Below are 23,086 nucleotides of genomic sequence, written 5' to 3'. Positions count from 1 at the left end.
TAAAACAACCGTGTTGCTCCGCCGTCCACACTCGTTTAATGATTTCTTTCCTTACAGCTTCAAAATAAGAGTCCCAATACAACTTTGCATCAATATACCAGAATAAACACAAAATATAACAATAACAAATATTAATAACATAAACAAACTTTCTACTAATAAATGGCGCTTACACATGGTTTAATCTAAACCCTGTCTGTGAAACCAGGCCCTCAGATTATTGTGCTGATGTGGGTGGAGTTACTCATGGTTGGCTGGTCTTATCTGGTTTAAGCTGGTCTTAGCTGGTTTAAGCTGGTCTTAGCTGTTTTAGCTGTTTTAAGCTGGTTGTTCAGACTGACTATCTTAGATCGGCCTGACTGTAAAGGCCCACAACTCCTCTGAAACCAGCCGGCTAAACTAACTGTGATCAGGCTGGAAGACCAGCTCAGATTTGTCTGGTTTTAACTGTTTTGTTTTTAGCAGGAATACACTTTACTGGATGTCTACAACTACTAACCAGAGAACAGGACAGTCAACATGAATGACAGGAATGAAAGTGAGGCTGTGAGCGACTGAACTGCATTGTGTTCGCTGGAATGTACTGTAGTTTCACAACATGGCAATAGTTGGTCTGATTAAACATCTTTAAAAAAAAAAAAAAGTAGTAGATAAAAACTACTTCTTTTTGAAAGTTGTAAAAATGACACGTGATCTAGGAACATTGTAAAGACTGTAGGTCTAACCCTCTTAGCCTCATTTTCATCTGCATAAAAAACAATACGACATCATGGCAGGAATGAAAGAGGAAAAAGAATAAATGATTAAAAAGAAGAGGGCTAGCAATGATCTGACGAAAACAGGAGAAGCTCGTAGAACACGAGCTAAATTAACCCTTTAAGGTAATGAAAATGAGGCTAAGAGGGTTAGACCTACAGTCTTTACAATGTTCCTAGATCATGTGTAATTTTTACAACTTTCAAAAAGAAGTAGTTTTTGTCTACTACTTTTTTTTTAAAGATGTTTATTAATAATAATAATAATTCATTACATTTATATAGCGCTTTTCTCGCCACTCAAAGCGCTTTACATGGAAGGGGGAATCTCCTCAACCACCACCAATGTGCAGCTCCACCTGGATGATGCGACGGCAGCCATATTGAGCCAGAACGCCCACCTCACACCAGCTTACTGGTGGAGAGGAGAAAGTGATGAAGCCAATCAGTATACGGGGATGATTAGGAGGCCATGATGGACAGAGGCCACTGGGCAAATTGGGCCAGGAGGCCGGGGTTACACCCCTACTCTTTCGAAAGACATCCTGGGATTTTATGTGACCACAGGGAGTCAGGACCTCGGTTTAACGTCTCATCCGAAGGACGGAGATTAATTCTCAAAAGTTGTGTAGTGCTTGTGTTGAAACAGCAGGAGTGTTTGTTTACTGATGAATTTTGCACATCTGAGGATAAATGGAAAAAACAGACCTGTATTACAGGCTCTCATAATGAGACACACCATACATTGAGCGTGTCATGGCATTTTGTGCTTTTAAGTGTGTTTTGTAACAATTTTTCTTGGAGGATTGTATCCGTAATGTCAGATTCTGTTGGATATAGTGGACTGAATCTTACTGAGGACAGTGAAAAGGGAGAGTAAATGAGGGACTGAAAAGGATGATGGGATACATGAGGGTGGTCTGAGCCGGTTTGTGCACTAGTGCTTTTCTAATATAATGGCTGAGATATTGGTGAGTCAAACTCGAGCTGGTAGAAACTTTATCTGGACCCGAGAGAGAACCGATGATCTCTTCAACGGCTCCTCCAGAAGATGCTCAATGTCAGCTAGAAAACAGAAAACACACACAAGTTACACAGAATAACTGTAAATAAATATCACTGATTTAATTTATTTACAGTGTGATGATCTCCTTCCTGTTTAATGCTCAAACAATGTTCTGTGTTGTTGGTCGTTGTCCATCACAGAAGCTTCTAGTGTTCCTAGAGTGTACGTCACTGAAACAGAAACAAGACACACACACCTCACTCATACGTGCTGAGAAACACATTATGTACCAAATGTTCATTAAAGTTAATGAAATACTGTTAAAGAAATGAAACAGTGACTTCCCTGTGATATCGAGGCAGATTTGGCAGAAGTTTGTAGCCTCAGGAGCAGAAACCAACAGATCCAGTGAATCTTTCATCTTCACACCTGTTGAATAGTATCAGAAAACAAGAGCGTTCAGGCATTCAAGGTTATAGTTCTTGGCACACTTGTTGGTTTGTTCTGCCGCAAGGAAATTTGCAGTAATTTGATCAAGACAGCCGAAGAAACAGTTCACAAAAACATGTAAATACTGTCATAATTTACTCTACCTCATGATGTCATATACATTTCCTGTGTGTAAAACATAAGAGGATCTTTTGCTGAGCGAGCCTCAGTTGCCATTCACCTTCATTGTGTGGAAAATGATGCAAAGAGCATGAATGGTGACTTGTGTTATACAGCAAGAAGTTGAAAGGGAAGTCTCACTGGCTCTTTAACCACACATTGCTGGGATTGTCCATGTAAATTTGGATAAAAGCATCTTACCATCTTCATATCCGTTCTCCATTGTAATTTTTCTTTACAATTGTTATTGATTTTTAATTTTCCTTTTTTATCAGATTCCTCGACTGCCTGGATCTCACAGCATTATGTTGTCATCAACTTGTTGAACTGCTTTGTTCAAGCGATATTCGCTGATCACCCGAATCAAAGACATTCCACCGGATCCAATTTGGTACACAGCTGAAGTCAGGCGTATCCATGCAAACCCAGTTGAGAACATTTCAGCCAAGTGTAGTATACCTGTAACAATTAGGAACGCTGATAACACAACTTTTGCGTAAAGCCATAGCTTTGCAGAAGACGAGGATTGAAATGCAGCTGAAAACATACCACAGACACAAGTAAACCACTGCTGTATCTTTGAAAAAGACAAAGCTGGTCGGGTTACTGTGGTGGTTGTAGTGCCAAGTAATAGCATATTGAGCTCAGTGTTATCACCGGATAGCCGCGGGGAGATCGCTGGATCAGCTTGCGTGCCGTGTGGCGAGTGTCAGAGTGAGTCGAGGTTGGACATTCCCGTGCTCAGATCAAGCGTGTGTGTCTTCTGCTCGGCTCTCTGTCCAGTGTTTTCACTAGAGAAACCTTTTATGACACTGTAGTAAACACATCTTCCAGCTCGGCCCTGATCTGACCTGCGTTTGCAGTCGCAGAGCCTCTTGAAAGCAGCGGGAAACTTCTACGACATGGCGTTGTAGATGATGGGGTTGACGGCGCTGTTGGTGTAAATGCACATGCGACAGAAGAGCAGGAACCAGGTGTTGAGATACGGCGGGTCCATGAGTGAATTCACCACCACTAGAGTCCGGTACGGCATCCAGAGGACCGCAAACAGAACCACCACCATCGCCAGCATCTTCGTGACCTGGAGGAGGAAGAGAAGCGTGAGCTGGTCACGTCTCGTTTGTTTATTTATTTATTTGATAGGGACAAAGTATGTTAATGAACATTAGTATGAAATACAAAATGTAAACTAGCCTGATTATTGCAACATTGCTAATTTATATCAGAAAAAAAGGTACAAAAGCGGTCACTGGGACAGTACCCTTCAAAATGGTTCTAATATGTACAGTACTAATATGTACACTTTTGGTACCAATATGTACCTTTGAGGGACTAATATGCACTCTTTGGGTACAAATATGTACCTTTTGAAAAGGTACCGCCACTGTGACAGCTTTTGTACCTTTTCATCTGAGAGTGTATAGTCAGAATAATAGAGGTCACCTGAAGGTCACTGTGCTGTTTTCTGCTTCTAAAGTGTAAGACATTTCTATTAAATAAATAAATTAACGAATACATGCATAATTGGCCATTGTTTATATTTTCTATAAATTTCATAGACGTGAAAATAAATATATAAATAAATGTTTTCTTTATATTTTCTTATAATTAAATAATATTGAATTAATTGAATAATTTATATATATGAAATATATTATGTTATTTATTGGCATTTATTGTCTATTTATATCAAATAACTTATATAGACATGAAAATAAATATATAAATATTAATAAGTGTTTTCTTTCTTTATATTATCTGTTTATTTTGTCAATTTATATAAAATAAATTACATAGGCATGAAAATAAATCAACATTAAAATAACTTAAAGAAAGTTTTTGTGCAATGTAATTATATAGTGAAAATAAATATTTAAATATTAATACATATATTTTCTTTATATTTTCTGTTTATTATTATGTCAATACATTTCAGATATGTATATATATATATATATTATTTTCTTTCTTTATAATTTCTATTTATTATGTCAGTTTATATAAAAATTTAAAAAAATATACATATAAAATATATTTTCTATAATAGACATACATTTGATATACTTATACACTCTCACACACACACACACACACTGTATAATACTATATGTGTTTATGCTGCCTTAAGTTAATTATATTATTTTAAGTTAACTTAAGTTAAGATAACTAATTAAAACAATCCTTCTTTCTTATAGTCTTTCCTACACCTTCACTGAACTCTTTCGTCGGCTCTGATGGACGGAGAGCCTTTGCTCGGAGAGATTCGACGGCAGCGGATCTCGAAACAAAACCCTGGCGATCAGACCGTACAGAACCGAAGCCATACGAGAGGAACGACATAAAACAAGGTGAAGTCCAGAAAGTAGATGGGCATATAGAGGTTGCTGGACACCGATAGCCACACCGGACTACGACGCCGTTCCCATAAGTCTCATTCGTGTCCACCAGGAAAAACCACATGATGCAGTACAGAGACGTGAAGATCCAAACGCAGGCGATGATCTTCTTGGCTGATGAGACGATGCAGATGAACTGGGCTTTGATGGAGTGGCAGATGGCGATGTAGCGCTCGACGGTGAACGCCGTGATGGAGCAAGACGAGACGTTGATGCCCAGATACTGCAGGAACGTGATGCAAACACAGCCGGCGTATCCGTAGATCCAGGAAGCCACGACCTCGGAGATGTTGGGTAAACCGGCGGCCAGGAGCACGGTCAGATTGGCCACCGCCAGACTCACCAGGTAACAATTAGTTGCAGTCATCATGTGCTTGCTACGGATCACCACTAAAACCACCATGGCGTTCCCAGCGATTCCAACTCCGCAGATCAGCAGAGACAGAGAGATGGTGACCGCCTGAACCTCCAGAGAGTTCTCCGGCATCGTGGAGTTTCTGTCGGGATGTGTCGAGGTGCTGTTATCCATCGTGGTGTTCCCCATTTCTGCACACGTTTGAGAAGATATGCATGAAAGTCACTCACTGAGATGCTGGATGATCCGGTGAGAAAACAAGGCGACTCTTCTCCAGAGAATTGCAGCATCTACTGAGAAAACAAGCCTCTGTCTTCTTCTCTCCTCCTCCTCTTTCACTCACTACCAATGAATCCCTCTCCTCTCTCTCTCCTGATTCTCGTCTAAAGCTTGTGTTCGGTTAGAAATAGTTCAATAAATGCATATTTAAAGGGGGCCTATTATGCAAAATTCTCTGTTTGTACACAGATGTGTGTCCAGAGTGTGTAAACAACCAGCCTATAATGGTAAAAGTCCACCCACTCCTTTTTTTATAATCCCATGAAATAAATGTCATTAATGAAGGAAATGTGCCGAAGAAAGTCGTTTAAGATTTATATACTTGCACAAATTTTTTTACGCCGGACTGCTTCACAAACGCTGGATTTGCTGAAAAGTTGTTTCTGAAAGATTTTTAGATTAACATGACAGTACATGCTAGTCGATGATGCTAGTCAACTTAACTCCACAACAACTACATACATTTATCCACTAACCAATCTAGTAATCAATCTTAAGAAATTGATTGCGCATGCGCATGCTCCGCCGAATTGATTCATAAATCCTTGATTTTCTTCTTTACCACTCATTTATAAACAAGCACTTTCTATTTTTATAGCATGTGAACTTCGATACTTTTCCTTATAAAAAACAATCGGATTGCTTTGATTTCGCTACTTAGATCCAACTTTCCGAATCTCCGCTACTAGCCTTTAGCCCGCTAGCATCGCACACGTGGCCTCTCGCCTCTTGATCGTCTCATTTACACCCGTTTCACTGAAAGGATACGGGTTATATCCAGGATTTCAGTCCTAAATTAGTAGTGATATTGGTAGTATCACTACTAATTTACTGTTCATCTGTTATAAAGGCGAATATTTTGGATGTGTGTCTAACGTTACCTTTGAGTGCAGATGAGGACACATTCGAGCTGCATTCGGTGCAGTTGGAGCTGGAGTCCGTGGAGAAACAGATCTGTGGTCTACTAGAGAGGCAAGCCGAGCTGCGAGATCGGCGATCAGCTCACAAGTCAGTGGTTGGTAACTTTTTGACTCCGACCTCGTCTACTCCGTGTGTTCCTCTGCTCAGGACGCAAGCTCCCAGGACGCGATCATCCCTGGCTTCATTCACTCCGGCACCGACACAACACCATGGACCCTGGGTGATCCCACAGCGGAAGACACGAGCCAGGACCAGAGCAAGAACCTGTCCGCCCCTCCCGGTTTTCGAGATCTCCACCCGGAACCGCTTCTCCCCTCTTCGCGAGTCGGAACGCGACGACGCCGTGATCATCGGCAGTTCCATCGTCCGTCATGTCCGCGCTACCTCAGGTAAAGGTAAGGTGCGCACTCACTGCTTTCTTGGTGCTCGTGTTCTAGATGTCGCTGCACATGTTCCCGAGATCCTGAACGGTGACGAGCGCATCGGAGCTGTTGTGCTGCACGCGGGAGTGAACGACATCAGGCTGCGGCAGACGGAGGTTCTGAAGAAGGACTACAGGAGCCTGATCGAGACGGCACGCAGCACATCGCCTGAAGCAACGATCATCGTGTCTGGAATGCTTCCCACGTACCGACAAGGACAAGAAAGGTTCAGTAGATTATTTGCACTAAATGAATGGTTAATGTCATTGTGTAATGAACAGAAACTGCTATTTGTAAATAATTGGAATCTGTTCTGGGTGCGACCTCGGCTCTACCGTGCTGATGGCCTGCACCCCAGCAGAATTGGAGCGGCTGTTCTGTCGGACAACATCTCCAAGACGTTACACACCATCTGACTAGTAAGTCCAAATCACAGTCTTTGCTGTCCCAACTTAATTGGTATAAGTAGTGTAGAACATTATATAGAAACTGTGTCTATTCCTCGTTTAGTGAAGCCAAACAATCAATCTACTTTAGGATCTAGGAAAAATCTTATTGTAATTAAACCAGAAAATCTCAATATCAGTGAACAAAAACAATTTCTAAAGCTAGGTCTTCTAAACATTAGATCGCTCACACCTAAGGCGGTTATTGTAAATGAAATGGTCACAGATAATAGTTTCGATGTACTTTGCTTTACTGAAACCTGTATTAAACCAAATGAGTATTTCGGTCTAAATGAGTCCACTCCACCAGGATACTGTTATAAGCATGAGCCCCATCTGATTGGTCGTGGCGGCGGTGTTGCAACAATCTATAAAGATATTCTGAATGTTACTCAGAAAACAGGTCACAATTTTAATTCGTTTGAAGTACTTGTGCTAAATGTTACGCTCTTAGATGTAAGAAAGAAATCCCTATTATCTCTAGCCTTGGCTACTGTATATAGACCTCCAGGGCCCTATGCTGATTTCCTAAAAGAGTTTGCAGACTTTCTCTCAGATCTATTGATCAATGTCGATAAAGCAATAATTGTTGGAGATTTTAACATACACGTAGATAACACAAATGATGCGTTAGGGGCTGCGTTTACAGATTTATTAAACTCCTTTGGGGTCAAGCAAAACGTCAGTGGTCCCACTCATCGTCTAAATCATACACTAGATTTAATTATATCATATGGAACCAATCCAACCGATATAGATATTATACCGCAAAGTTATGATGTCACTGATCAGTACATGGTAACTTGCATAATACGTACTGCTGAAATTTGTCATGTTGCGCCACGTTATCGACAAGGCAGAACAATCCTCCCAACCACTAAAGATAGATTCTCAAATAGCTTACCTGATCTATCTCAGCTGCTCAGTGAACCCAAACAAACAGATGAACTAGAGGAAATGACTAGCAGTTTGAGCACCATTTTCTCTAGTACATTAGAAATTGTTGCACCAATTAGATTAAAAAAGGTTAGAGAGAAAACTAAAGCACATGGTACAACAGTGCTACACATGTTATCAAGAGAGAAACTCGTAATTTAGAGCGTAAATGGAAACAAACTAATTTAGAGGTCTTTAGAATCGCGTGGAAAGACAGTATGTCACGTTATAAAAAGGCTCTAAAAGCAGCCAGGGCTGAGCATCTCCGCAAACTAATAGAAAATAACCAAAATAATCCAAGGTTTTTATTTAACACCGTAGCTAGACTAACAAATAAACAGACATCACCAGAGCTAAATATTCCGTTACAGTATAGTAGTATTGATTTTATGAATTTCTTCACTGAGAAAATGGAAAGCATCAGAAACACAATTGTAAATATACAATCATTTATGGTGTCTTATGATTCAGCCTCAATTATCGCCCCTCAAGAAGAACTACACCGCTTTACAACTATAGGACAGGAAGAGCTAAATAAACTTATCATTGCATCTAAACCAACAACATGTTTATTAGATCCAATACCCACTAAACTACTGAAAGAAGTGTTACCTGTAGTGGAATTAGATCTAAAAAACCTAGCAAATTACAGACCCATTCAAATCTTCCATTTATGTCTAAAAAACTAGAAAAAGTTGTGTCCGCTCAATTGTGCTATTTCTTGCAAGAAAATGAAATCTATGAAAAATTTCAGTCAGGATTCAGACTGCATCATAGCACAGAAACTGCGCTAGTTAAAATTACAAATGATTTACTTTTAGCTTCTGACCAAGGCTGTATCTCAATACTAGTTCTACTCGATCTTAGCGCTGCTTTCGACACTATAGATCATAAAATACTCTTGGATCGACTACAAAACTACACTGGTGTTCAGGGACAGGCATTAAGCTGGTTTAGATCGTACTTATCAGACCGTTACCATTTTGTCTGTTTAAATGGGGAAAAATCAAAGATAACGTCAGTAGACTATGGAGTGCCGAAAGGATCGGTGTTAGGCCCTCTGCTATTCTCAATATATATGCTGCCACTTGGTAATATTATAAGAAAACATGGAATTAATTTCCACTGTTATGCTGATGACACTCAATTATATATTTCATCACGTCCAGATGAAAACACTAACTCATCTAAATTGACAGAGTGTCTCAAAGATATAAAATGCTGGATGACGTGTAATTTCCTGCTATTAAATTCAGATAAACGGAGGTATTACTTATTGGTCCAAAAAAACTACCCACAAAACCTTGTACAATACAACTTTAATTTAGAAGGATGTCCTGTTACTTTATCCACTACAGTAAAAGACCTGGGTGTTATACTAGACCGCAACTTGTCTTTCGAAAATTATATTTCATATGTTACAAGAACAGCCTTTTTCCACCTTAGAAACATTGCTAAGCTACGTAACATGCTATCTGTTTCTGATGCAGAAAAGTTAGTTCATGGATTCATGACCTCGAGACTAGATTACTGTAATGCTTTATTAGCTGGTTGTCCTGCATCCTCAATAAACAAGCTACAGTTAGTGCAAAATGCAGCTGCTAGAGTTCTTACTAGGTCAAGAAAATATGATCATATAACACCAATTTTATCATCTCTACACTGGTTACCAATTAAGTTCCGTATCAATTACAAAGTATTACTACTGACCTATAAAGCCCTAAATGGTTTAGCTCCTGTGTATTTAATGGAACTTCTATCGCCCTACAATCCATCGCGTTCTTTAAGATCACTAAATTCGAGGCTTCTGGTCATTCCTAGGATATCTAAGTCCACTAAAGGAGGGAGGGCGTTCTCACATTTAGCTCCTAAACTCTGGAATAGCCTTCCTGATATTGTTCGAGGCTCAGACTCGCTGTCCCAGTTTAAAACTAGATTAAAGACGCATCTGTAGTTTAATAGTCATTGATCCCAAACAGGTATCATAAGAGAAAGAACCTATTCAATGTATAAAAGTATATGTGTGTACGTGCTTGTGCGTGACGTTTCAGGAACATATGGGACAGGACCTCTGACCTTAGAGACGGTCAGTTTGGCCAGTTTATTTCAGTACCAGTTTGTGTCTTTTAGTAGAAACTGAACAGCAGTAAGGACCTTATCTGGGTGGGTGAAAGGTACAGCGGGTGAGGAGGAACCTTGAAAACCGTATAAAGGCTGTCTCATATCTTCCTGTGGTGGTTCACTCTCTTTCACAGCGTAACTTCTGTGTACTAGACTGAACCTATTCTTGCAAGAATAAATACTTTTCTTTTTATTAATTTGACTCTGAGTGTCTCTTACGCAGTGATGATGTTTAACAGAATTTTTGCCACAACAATTTGGTGTCAGAACAGTGGGATTCCTTGGAAGTGCCTTCTGGACCTGAGAGCGGACGGTGATTGATCATCCGGGACTGAGCAGTTCCAGCTCTACCTCGTAAGCTTTAGAGAGAGGGGCCGACCGCTATCAGGGCCAGGAGAAACTCCACTGGAATTGAATGAAAGCGAACCCGTGGCAACCCAAAACATCTCTGGTAAGAGACGGCTAAAATATTTTCTTTTGGGGTAAAATATTTTTCTTTTGGTATAAGAGTGTGCAAACTATACCGGCTGAGACTGTTTTCTATGGTGCGAGATCAAGAGATTTAAGGCATAGACTGAGGCAAGAGGTCCTCGACCAAGAAATTGAGACCCTTAAACAGGTCAAGAGATTTTCTAAACTGAGGCTGAGTCAAGAAGTTTTGACCGAGGATTGAGCTCTCGCAAAAGTGGGAAATTGAGACCTACGAACAGGTCAAGAGATTTTGCCACACCAAAAGTTAATTAAGGCTAACTGAAATACTGATTTTGGGTGAACCATAATTAATGACCCCTGTCCGATTTCAGGTCAAAAATCGGATCTGTCGGAGACGTCTGACAGATTATTAGACGAGCGTCGAACTAAAATCCACGGAGAACAGAAAACAGCCAGTATGGGGAAATCTCAAAACAAGCTTTTCTGTCAAAGCTGAAAGAATTACGGGGAGAAAATGCATGCAGGGTATTGAAAAGTTGAACCTAATATCATGATTTTCCAAGGTGAGGGAACATTGAGCGCTACAAGATTAAAAGTAGTGCGGGAATCAGTTAAACAGGGCAGTGAGAAACAAAAAGGTTGTTATGGCGGCATTCAACATGTGTGAATAGGCAGATAAAAAAGTCGAACTGCCAGGAGAAATAAAGTTTTTACTTCTTCATCCAGTAAATGGATGCATGACATTAGATGTCTGAGAACTTAAATTTACATGATAAGGATTGAAGTAACAAGCAGCAATAAGGCTGTCTGTGTGAAATAGAGGGAACTGTAAGTGAGAGACTTGATGGAAGAGGGAAGTGAAAAACAAAAAGGTTGGTGTGTGAGATATGTGTGTGGGGATTGTAAGCAAACAATCATGTACTGGTTAGATAATAAAGGAACTGGCATGTAGAGAAAAGAAAGAATTAGCATGTAGAACAGAGGATGCAGAAGGAACTGGCATGTAGGGAAAGATGGAAGGAATATAGTAGAAAACTATATGTGATGAAAATAAAATGTCTGACAGAATTTATGGAAGTCAAATTAACTGTTTAAATGGTATGAAAAATGAGTTTCAGAATAAAAATAATGCATTGAGTATGATTAACGGGGATTAATGTGATATAAAGATAAGGAATGTTTCATTAAGCAAAATGGGGAACAATTCTATATTTTAATGGTAAAATAATGATTGAAATTATGTTTAGTTTTAGTTTGACAACCATTGTGTTTTGAACCTAAAGGGTCTATAATGGGGCTAGTGAAAGGAATGGATTTACCATCGATCTTTGTTTATTATAAAAGGAATTGGTAAGAGTTTTCTAAAAAACGAATGCATATATCCTGGTATTTATGATTATAGATGATGTCTGTATTTAATATCTGAGGAGTGACTGAGGGTCCAGCTATGCTGGGAGTACAGCAACAGTGCTTGCTTATTCAGGCCGGCTTCCGGACGTTACGTATATACTTGTCTTGTAATCAGTGTTGTTCTGGACCTGAGAGCGGACGGTGATTGATCATCCGGGACTGAGCAGTTCCAGCTCTACCTCGTAAGCTTTAGAGAGAGGGGCCGACCGCTATCAGGGCCAGGAGAAACTCCACTGGAATTGAATGAAAGCGAACCCGTGGCAACCCAAAACATCTCTGGTAAGAGACGGCTAAAATATTTTCTTTTGGGGTAAAATATTTTTCTTTTGGTATAAGAGTGAGCGAACCATGCTGGCTGAGACTGTTTTCTATGGTGCGAGATCAAGAGATTTAAGGCATAGACTGAGGCAAGAGGTCCTCGACCAAGAAATTGAGACCCTTAAACAGGTCAAGAGATTTTCTAAACTGAGGCTGAGTCAAGAAGTTTTGACCGAGGATTGAGCTCTCGCAAAAGTGGGAAATTGAGACCTACGAACAGGTCAAGAGATTTTGCCAAACCAAAAGTTAATTAAGGCTAACTGAAATACTGATTTTGGGTGAACCATAATTAATGACCCCTGTCCGATTTCAGGTCAAAAATCGGATCTGTCGGAGACGTCTGACAGATTATTAGACGAGCGTCGAACTAAAATCCACGGAGAACAGAAAACAGCCAGTATGGGGAAATCTCAAAACAAGCTTTTCTGTCAAAGCTGAAAGAATTACGGGGAGAAAATGCATGCAGGGTATTGAAAAGTTGAACCTAATATCATGATTTTCCAAGGTGAGGGAACATTGAGCGCTACAAGATTAAAAGTAGTGCAGGAATCAGTTGAACAGGGCAGTGAGAAACAAAAAGGTTGTTATGGTGGCATTCAACATGTGTGAATAGGCAGATAAAAAAGTCGAACTGCCAGGAGAAATAAAGTTTTTACTTCTTCATCCAGTAAATGGATGCATGACATTAGATGTCTGAGAACTTAAATTTACATGATAAGGATTGAAGTAACAAGCAGCAATAAGGCTGTCTGTGTGAAATAGAGGGAACTGTAAGTGAGAGACTTGATGGAAGAGGGAAGTGAAAAACAAAAAGGTTGGTGTGTGAGATATGCGTGTGGGGATTGTAAGCAAACAATCATGTACTGGTTAGATAATAAAGGAACTGGCATGTAGAGAAAAGAAAGAATTAGCATGTAGAACAGAGGATGCAGAAGGAACTGGCATGTAGGGAAAGATGGAAGGAATATAGTAGAAAACTATATGTGATGAAAATAAAATGTCTGACAGAATTTATGGAAGTCAAATTAACTGTTTAAATGGTATGAAAAATGAGTTTCAGAATAAAAATAATGCATTGAGTATGATTAACGGGGATTAATGTGATATAAAGATAAGGAATGTTTCATTGAGCAAAATGGGGAACAATTCTATATTTTAATGGTAAAATAATGATTGAAATTATGTTTAGTTTTAGTTTGACAACCATTGTGTTTTGAACCTAAAGGGTCTATAATGGGGCTAGTGAAAGGAATGGATTTGCCATCGATCTTTGTTTATTATAAAAGGAATTGGTAAGAGTTTTCTAAAAAACGAATGCATATATCCTGGTATTTATGATTATAGACGATGTCTGTATTTAATATCTGAGGAGTGACTGAGGGTCCAGCTATGCTGGGAGTACAGCAACAGTGCTTGCTTATTCAGGCCGGCTTCCGGACGTTACATATATACTTGTCTTGTAATCAGTGTTGTTGATGATAATACCAAATTAGTAAAATGTAAAGACAACTTTGACCAAAGATTCTGGAAATCAATAATGTATAATGTCGGATATTTGTTGATATTAAGTAATTGAAGCAAAAGATGTTGTCTGTTTTATAACAGAAATTCTGGTATGACTAAAGTTAAACGAAAACTTTGTGAAAACAACTTAGAATATTTTGAGCATTTCCGTGCAGCTTATGAAAATTGATGTGCCGCCAATAATAATGATAAAGATTATGATTCAGCTATTGGGATTGAATCCGCAACTGGTGGACTGTAAAAGAATACAGAGAACTGCTTATCAGTGGCTCTGTTTGCATTCCTGAATGTCCCACACTGCTTCAAGAGTGTGCAGTAAGTTGGAGCCGACAGAGAGTGCTTAATTTTGTTGTCAGCAGGACCATTTAACATGTAACTGTAAATGCCCACCGAGAAGGTGTAAAAAACAAAGTGTAATAAAGTGATATAAATTTCTGGTGTTAATGTGGGCTTGAAAGTAGATCAGTGTTTAATATGATGATATTAACATTTTCGTCTGAGAAAGAACTAGAAATAAAAACAAGGTCAAAGGATTGAAGTCTTAAAGTGAATCCTTTTGAAGAAAAGATCTATAATAGTAATTTTTACAAGTGAATTGATGAATAAAGGTTGAGGTAAAATTACAGATACGTAAAGGTTAGTGTGAATCCCGATTGGAGATTGATAAACTCCTAGGAAAAATTTAAGTCAGATATTAAGCTTTGGTAATTGAGAAATTGACAACTAAAATTGAGATGAAATGGGAAACGTTATTGAGATCTAGAATAATTGTTTTTATTTAAGATCAAATAAGCAGATACAGTAGTACTGGATTAACAGTTGCTAAATGTAAATCGTGCAGAAAGGCATCTGATTAAACAAACAGCTTGTGTTTTTAACGTAAAGGAAAAGTGTGCTGGTTAAAGGGTTGATAATTAATGTTGACCATGAAAGAACTAGAAGCTGATGTTTTGCTTTCAAAAGATAAGCTTTGTGATTTGGCTGAAACAGTTCTCTTATCTGAATCTGGCCCCACCGTGATTTGGTGTGCTGTGGCTGCAGTGGCGGAGCCAGAGGGGGGTCCGGGGTGGCACTGGACACCCCTGACATGCGATTGGCCACCCCGGGTGCCACCCCAAAATTGTATTTGCAGTTGCAGATGCTGATTTTTTTTTTTTAAATTACGTTCGCCGGCAGCGCGGCGCGCGCAGTTTTCAAACGGACGAGCAGAGGACGAGAGATGGTTGCAAGATACCGAACTTCACCGAATAAGAAAACATCATATTTGAAGTAAGCTTTTAAGGTTTAGCATCAGGGTGGTTTGCTCCCAATAGCCTACATTAGGCCTAATACAAGCATATACAGTACCTTGCCGTGTGTACGTTACAGTATACAAATGTTCTAGCTAATGTGAGGATAGGAGATCAAAACGCAGGCAAAGAAGAGCAGCAACAAGCGATATCATAATGCGATCACTATAGGACTATGAAGCTTTATGGGTGTAGGTTGTTGATGGACTCGATCTACTGTGTTATGATCATCATTATGAATCTTATCTAGATTTAGTCTTTGATAAAAATGCGATTTTCTCAGCTTTTTGATCATGTTGCTTTTTATGAAACTTGCCAACATTCAAGTGTTCAGTGGCTGAGACTGCCAGTGTGACAGAGACTCAATATGAGTGGAAATTTGTAATGTCTAAATTCCCTGATGTATGGGGAAAAGACAACTATAAAATTATGTTTATTTGAAAACGTATGTAGTTTCTGGCAAAGATACCTTAAGCTGGGCTAGAATTAAAAGATGGTAGATAAAGTCTGATGTTAAAAGTTTTATGAAAATGCAGTGTACCAGTCCTGAATGCCTCAGAGTCTCTCTCTCATTCAATGTCAGCTAAAAGCTGTTATCTGAGCCTGTGTCATAAGTGAGAATAAGTTATTTATAGTAAAGCACAGTGTTTTAGTTGAAAATCGTAGACACAGAGATGTAAAAACAATCATTGCCATTCAGAGGGCAATTTGTATTTGTAAATGTTTTAAAAGTAAACTGAATGACTTTAAAGAAGTCTTTTAAATAATAATGCAGACCTTAAACGATAGAAGTGACGTTTTTCATTAAGTTTATTTTAGGACCAGTAACTTCTTTGTCTCATTTTAGTCTCCACCATGGAACAGGGCCGATGGCTCCGGCTACAGATGTAGATGTACACCGAATAGACGGATGTGAACTAAATTCACTGAATCTAAGCAGTGCTAGGTTGCTGCTTTTAAGATGTTTAAAGGATTTTAATGATGAAATGCTGCTGTTATTAACCTGTCTTCCTGTGTTAACACTATTAGGCAGTCCAAATGGCTCTGGTGACTCTTGAATGTGCCTTTCCTAAGCTCCAGAAAACAACTGATATGTTGGAGAAAACTGATTTGGTAATGGGAAGAGCGGTTACCAGTGTGCACGAAGGTGATTTCTCAATGACGGGTAAGATCTTCTTTGGCCAGACAGAAGGCAACCTAAGGCAGGGGGTCACCGCAGACACTGGGCATCTCCTGATGGGGGGTGTTTATGTGAGATGGGTATGAGAGTCAAGCAGATTCTGTGAGGCCAGCAGATTCATTACACCATGAAGGGGAGATGGGCTGTGAGAAGTTACGACAGTCTGACCCAGAAATGTGAGTTCCTCTATACCACTCACCAGAAACCGCATTGATTGTATGGGTTGTTTTTCATTGTGACAAGTGTCTGCAACTATGCCAGGGGACGACACCCTGAAGAGAAGAAAATTAAAGATAAATAGCTAACGGGAATGGACTTTCAAAAGCCAGCTGATTCCATGAGGTGATTGCCATTATTTGCTGCGGAGACAATAACAAAACTTAATTATATGAGGGACATGATGTTGGTTGCCATATGGGCAAGTAAAATGTATAGAAGAGTTAATGTTGAGCTAATATGTCTATAACATAGTTTTAACTCCTGAAGGTCGTTAGGCATGGTGGTGGCTAAAGATGAAGACTGCTTTGTAGATTGGAGAAAAGTCTGGATAACAAAGGTGACTGGTAAAAGGTTATTGTAATGAATATAATATTACATTCTGTATAAATGAGAGTCTTAAGTCTTAAAAGATTATTTGTTTATAGTGAGAGAGACTGCTTGAGTGGAGGAAGGGATGGTAACTGTGTTTGTCTTTTTGTTATCGGCCTGCCAAAGCAAGCTGAAGCAAAATAGTGACAATGAACCAAAACAACCCAGCTGACTTTCCTAAAATCAAATGAATAATGAACAGACATGCTTTGAAACTGGTTAAGAGACCATGATAAATTAGGTAAAAGCTACAGGAAAATGTGAAGTTTAAAATCTTACTTAAAATTTAAAATTTTTAGAGATGATATAATGAAAAGCGAACATTGAAGATGAACAGTTAAAATATGTGTCTAATATGAGTGTGTGTGATGGTGACTGCACTCTATGTCGTGTATGTGTTAGTTTGGGGTACTAATACTCCGTCTGAATAGTGTGTAAATTATGTCATTAGCTACTAGAATGTGTTAAGGCAAATTACAAATTTTAAAGAAGCTGTTAATTCTGAGTCAGTCTGATGAAAAGATGATGCAGAACATGGAACGAGCTTTAAATGGATTAGTTGTCCAGCTCTGTCTGCTACTGGTAATTATGAATCAATCTATGGATTAAAAGCATTTATGTAAATTGGATTTGTGAAGTGGTAGAGCGCTGTCCATCATGGGTTGAGATAAACTAAAATGTTATAGATTTGAAGGCAATAACAAAGTGACATATTGGCTAAGTCAATATCAAATTATCCAGAGAGTCCTTCACATTTATGAATATTGTGAACAAAAGGGGGAAAATGTTGTTTGACTGACATTGACCAAGTCTGTACAGCACGACCTGACCTGACAGAAACAATTGATGACTTTGAAAATGTTTGTAGATGACTGGCTTAAGAGACCAAACAACAGGCCTGAAAAGCAGGATACACTGTAAGACTGAGGGCCGTTGTCTTCGAAACACTCTGATAAGAAGATGTGATTGTGGCTTTAAGTAATATTTTTGTTTCAAGAGGCAGAGAAAGATGTCTGAAGGAAATTTGTCTGAAGGACAACGTTTGGGTTAGTGATGATGGCAAACTTTACCCAAACACCATTATGTTAGATTGATGCAAAAGTTGAATCATTGCATCAAAAGGGGGATGGTAACAATTGCCAAATATGGCCAAAATATGGTTTACTAGGGGACAATATATGTTGGGAAGACACTGAGTTTGACTGGGTAAAAGCCTGGCAAGAAGCCATTCTTCTCCTTAACAAAATTGATGTCTGTAAGTGTATTTGCAGGACTGTTTCAACAGGAAACACCAGATGTGGCAGCGTAGGCCGCGGCAGCACAGTAGACAAAAGAAACTATATGTATTTTAATATCTGAAAATAACCTCTACATTTGTTTTTCTTTACAGAGCATGCAGACTTTGATACAGGGCAGAGTGTGTCCAATAAGATAATGGCTATGGATGAATTTGACTAACTATCCTGGCCTGGGTTATTATTGTGGCAGAAAGAAACAGGGCCACACCTGGACAGCGCATATCTTAAAATTTTCCTTTTGCAGAATGTCAGGATGGATTGAATCAAACAGAACTGATTCTGTTCCAAATGTATCAATGTTGTGTTGTTGACATGAGCAAAGTGGGTTGAAGGTTTTTCAGAGGAAAAGAACTCTGAGTGCTATTAAGTGAGCAAGAAATTATTTTTTAGTGATAAGATGATTTGTAAAATGAGAAGAAACAGAGTTGAATTGGACAAGTGTTGAAATTCTTTATGCATATCATCAGCAAGGTGAACAAATGGTGAAAATTACACAGGTCACACCAATAGGCACGACCGGCCAGACAAGCGGTCACTAACAAAACCTTAAGGTCTCCATTCACAGGTCAAAGCAGGAGATGGTTCACTCCAGTAGGGGTACATCGTGATCTAAGGGGCAAATCTGGTAATGATCAGAAAATGGTTGGAGAGTGGGACACCTGGGTCGAAGCCTCTCACCTTAGACTACACCGACAGGCCTCAACAATCAAATATGAGGACAACGTGAGGGGTCAAAGGCTCGTGCTAGTAACAGCGTCCCTCACCGACGAGGGAAAGACTACGGCAACGACTCGCAAAGAGTCACCCTGATGAAGACGGGATGTCCATGGGGCAAACGAGATGACCAACACACCTGGAGGAAGATGCACCAACTAATGGTTTGAGTTTAGCAAAAGAATTTGTTTTTGTGATGATTTTGATGATTTTATTTGATTGAATCAAAATATGGCTAGATCAAATGATTTGATTGGTTAAAGATTCATTAGAAAATATTTCAGGTAAATTATAGGGATTATTATTGAAGAAACTTGATTAGGCTTTCCATTAAGGGTAAGAAAGGCCGATCATGGGAAAATCTGTATGATAATAAGCTAAAAGATGGTCCGTAATGGAAATATTTTAGTTAATTTTGAATAACTACGTTGTCTAAAAGAATGGATAAAAAATATAAAACCTTTTCTAGATAGATTTATTAAATATGGTGTTAAATAGAGCTTACTAAGTAAAACCATTGGCTGAATCGAGTTAAAAGTTAAGAAAATATGGTTAGGAAAATGGAGGCGATGTATGGAAATGGGCGTGGATTGATGGTAAATGGATAAGCTTGGTTAATCTTTGGGGGGTTGGGGGTACTGTACTACCAATTTCAGCGATAGGATTATCAATATTGTTATGTTTACCATGCATTATAACGTGTGTCTCCAGCTCAGTACAGAGACTGGTTAAAGATGGGAGTCTGTTCAATAGGTTGTACAAAATATGATGATACAAATAGTGGGAGCTACTGTGACATCAAGAATTCAAGAATTTTTATTGCCAAGTAGTGTTGTGCACATACAAGGAATTTGCTTTGGTAATAAGGTGTTACCGAGGCTGCTATATTCAGCGCCAACTTGAGAAAAACAAAAAAACAGCATGACATGAGGAGAGGTGAGGAGAAAAAAAAAGGCGACCCCCAGACTATGCTCCTGTAAGGAGAACAGTCTGGGAACAGGAAAAAACACCTCAGCAACATTAGCACATAAACAGTACACTCTACAAACAAGACATTGCAACATGGTGGGGAGTGGGGGATGGAGGTAGTCCAGCCCAGGCAAGCAGCATCCGGTCCTGCAGCCATTATGGCGCTGGTCACAGACCCGCCTGTCAGACTGGGGGTACGAAGCGGCGAAGGCGTGGGATGGGGTGTGGGTTAGGTGCATATCTGTGTATGTGTAAGTTCATGTGTGTGTAGGCCTGGAGAGAGTCGCTAAGCCAGCACCATAATCTAGGAGCCTCAGTCCGCAGGATTGTCATAGCGATACACAGCAAGTTGCCATGGAGACAACCTTGATCATGTCCCAGGCAGAGTCAACAATCAGCAGGTGTCTGAGGAGTCGGGGAAGGAATGCAAGAGCGGCTCACTGCAGTGCTCTTCCGGGAGAGTTGTTGTTCCAACAGCGGCCTTGGCCAAGGCCAGTGCTGGTAGGGGGGTGCCGAAACAGATAAGATTGGGATTGTTTGGTCTTCGGGCGAGTAGCCGCATTCAATTTATGCAGGCTATTCTCCTGGTCCGTTTTGGTCTCTGAAACGATCCATTTGCCTTTGCAAAGCTGTGAGCTTCTCCATGATGTTATCCATATTGTGGTTCATAGACCCAGTCTGAGTGCAGACAGCTCTGCCCACCGCTTCAATCATCACGGGCAGCCTTGCGGGGCTTTTGACAGCTGTCACCGTCTCCTTAGTTCCTCGGTAAACCAGGGCAATGCCTAATCCAATCAGCAGAAGACCTGTTATCATGGTGCCGAATAGGTAGATATCTTCAACGTCCTCCACGGAAAGAGCCGCCAGACACACGACCCGCCACCTCTCCCACGCGTCCATCGTGTAGCCAGCTGCGAACGTCCCGGCAGGGCAGTCAGGTTCCCCCGAACCCAAGCTTCTCGTCGAGAAGATGGTGTCAATTGCGTTGAGAGACCAGTTGATCAAATCCATAATTTCTTGGTTTTGGAGAGCAGTGTAGCGAGGGTCTCTCAAAGTACAAGACAGTAGACGTGACGAGAGAAGCAAAGCAGGAGAGGCGAGGGGAGGGAGAGGGAGAGAAAATGCGACCGCCTTCGTTGAGAGCCAAGAGGGAATGTGTTAAAGTGTATGTTTCCTTTTCTTTTTCTTTCTTTATATGAATGTTTTTGATATGAACAAAAGGTTTAAAGCTGTGGTTATCCGCTATGTGATGACGTACAAGGAGAGGGGTCGAAATTAGGGATTTTATTCTACTTTTATTTCTTTGTATTTCTTAGACTGTTGAAATGCCATGTGGGTTTCAAGATGTGTAATGGTAACCAGAGATGAAGAGTATAAGTGTGATGATATGACTTAAAATTTGTTCTATTATTTTATTATTATGATTGGGTAATCTGAATGATAAAAAGGGGGGAATTGTAGTGGAAATTTTAAAACATTGATCCCAAACAGGTATCATAAGAGAAAGAACCTATTCAATAAAAGTATATGTGTGTACGTGCTTGTGCGTGACGTTTCAGGAACATATGGGACAGGACCTCTGACCTTAGAGACGGTCAGTTTGGCCAGTTTATTTCAGTACCAGTTTGTGTCTTTAAGTAGAAACTGAACAGCAGTAAGGACCTTATCTGGGTGGGTGAAAGGTACAGCGGGTGAGGAGGAACCTTGAAAACCGTATAAAGGCTGTCTCATATCTTCCTGTGGTGTGTCACTCTCTTGCACAGCGTAACTTCTGTGTACTAGACTGAACCTATTCTTGCAAGAATAAATACTTTTCTTTTTATTAATTTGACTCTGAGTGTCTCTTACGCAGTGATGATGTTTAACAGAATTTTTGCCACAACACATCTCTTTAGCCAAGCATTCACATAATGCTTACCTTTTATACCACTGTTGAATCAGATCGAATGCATTAATATTATGAACAGCAGCTATGCTAATTATCTCCCATCTGCTCTTCTGCTGTTATCTCGGGACGCTAGTCCCGAGGTAAATAGCGTTCGTCAGCTCCAGTTTGTATCCAGCCTCTCACGGAAACTTCAGATGCCCCAACACCTGCGATGAGATGACTAAACGCCTGTGAAGAGACGACTCGATGCCGGCGATATGTTATGCCCTAAATTAATACATGATTAACTAACTGTATTTTACTATGTACATTTCTGAAATTAACTTTCTGTAAAGCTGCTTTGAAACAATATGTATTGTGAAAAGCGCTATACAAATAAATTTGAATTGAATTGAATTGAATATATTGAGAGTGTCATGGCATTTTGTGCTTGTCACTACTGAAGTGTGTTTTGTAACAATCTTTCTTGGAGGATTGTATCCGTACTAGTACTTATTCATTAGATACTAGTCCTTATTTATTTATTAGATACTAGTGCTTATTCTTTAGGTACTAGTACTTAGTACTTATTATTAGATACTAGTACTTATTCATTAGATACTAGTTCTTATTTATTAGATACTAGTCCTTATTTATTAGATTCTAGTCCTTATTTATTAGATACTAGTGCTTATTCTTTATACCTCTATGACCTCTAAGCGACATAGTTTCCTAATCTGAACGGGGTAAAATATAATTAAAGAGTAAAAAATAATAATCAAACATTCGCTCACCATTCCATGGGAGCTATTTTAGCCTCACAATATTCAGTAACTCTGAACTTTGAACAAATTTCTCCAAATTGCAATGATCCTGTTTGTATTTTTAAATTTTTAATTGTGCGTAACATTGTGCTCATAGAACACACTTTATAGTTGTTTGTGCTACATGCACACAGGCTAATTAAGTTTATTCTTTAAAACACATGATTGCTTTACTGTAAGTGTTGAATGAAACAATTAAGTAAAAAGGTTGTAGATGCCATGCATTCTAGGCCATGTATCTTGTGCGAACTGGAATAATTGTACTGGAATTGCATAGCAATTTCACGTTGTGTGTGAATATGTTGAATTTGTTTGTCTCTTTGGTGGAAAACTCTGCTATTTTCAATATAGCTGCTGTAAAACCATAGCCTGGTTAAAACCTGACCCTTCTGAGTCATAACGGAGTTAGGGTCTGTGTGAGGGTGTG

General features: G+C 39.5%; 1 protein-coding gene across 1 annotated transcript; it reads right to left on the bottom strand.

Moving 5' to 3' along the window:
* Positions 1–3,079: 3,079 nt before the first annotated feature.
* LOC143715210 (thyrotropin-releasing hormone receptor) lies at positions 3,080–5,295 on the bottom strand. The gene is given in 4 exon segments (XM_077206851.1): positions 3,080–3,504; positions 4,583–4,696; positions 4,699–4,761; positions 4,764–5,295. Coding segments are annotated over 4 exon segments (1,134 nt in total).
* Positions 5,296–23,086: the final 17,791 nt, after the last annotated feature.

Source organism: Siphateles boraxobius, unplaced genomic scaffold (genome assembly GCF_051911475.1).
Source record: "Siphateles boraxobius isolate OS27281-9 unplaced genomic scaffold, OSU_SipBor_1 57, whole genome shotgun sequence".
NCBI classification, from domain to species: domain Eukaryota; kingdom Metazoa; phylum Chordata; class Actinopteri; order Cypriniformes; family Leuciscidae; genus Siphateles; species Siphateles boraxobius.
Note: the sequence above shows the minus strand (reverse complement) of the source record. Positions and strands in the feature narration are given on the sequence as shown.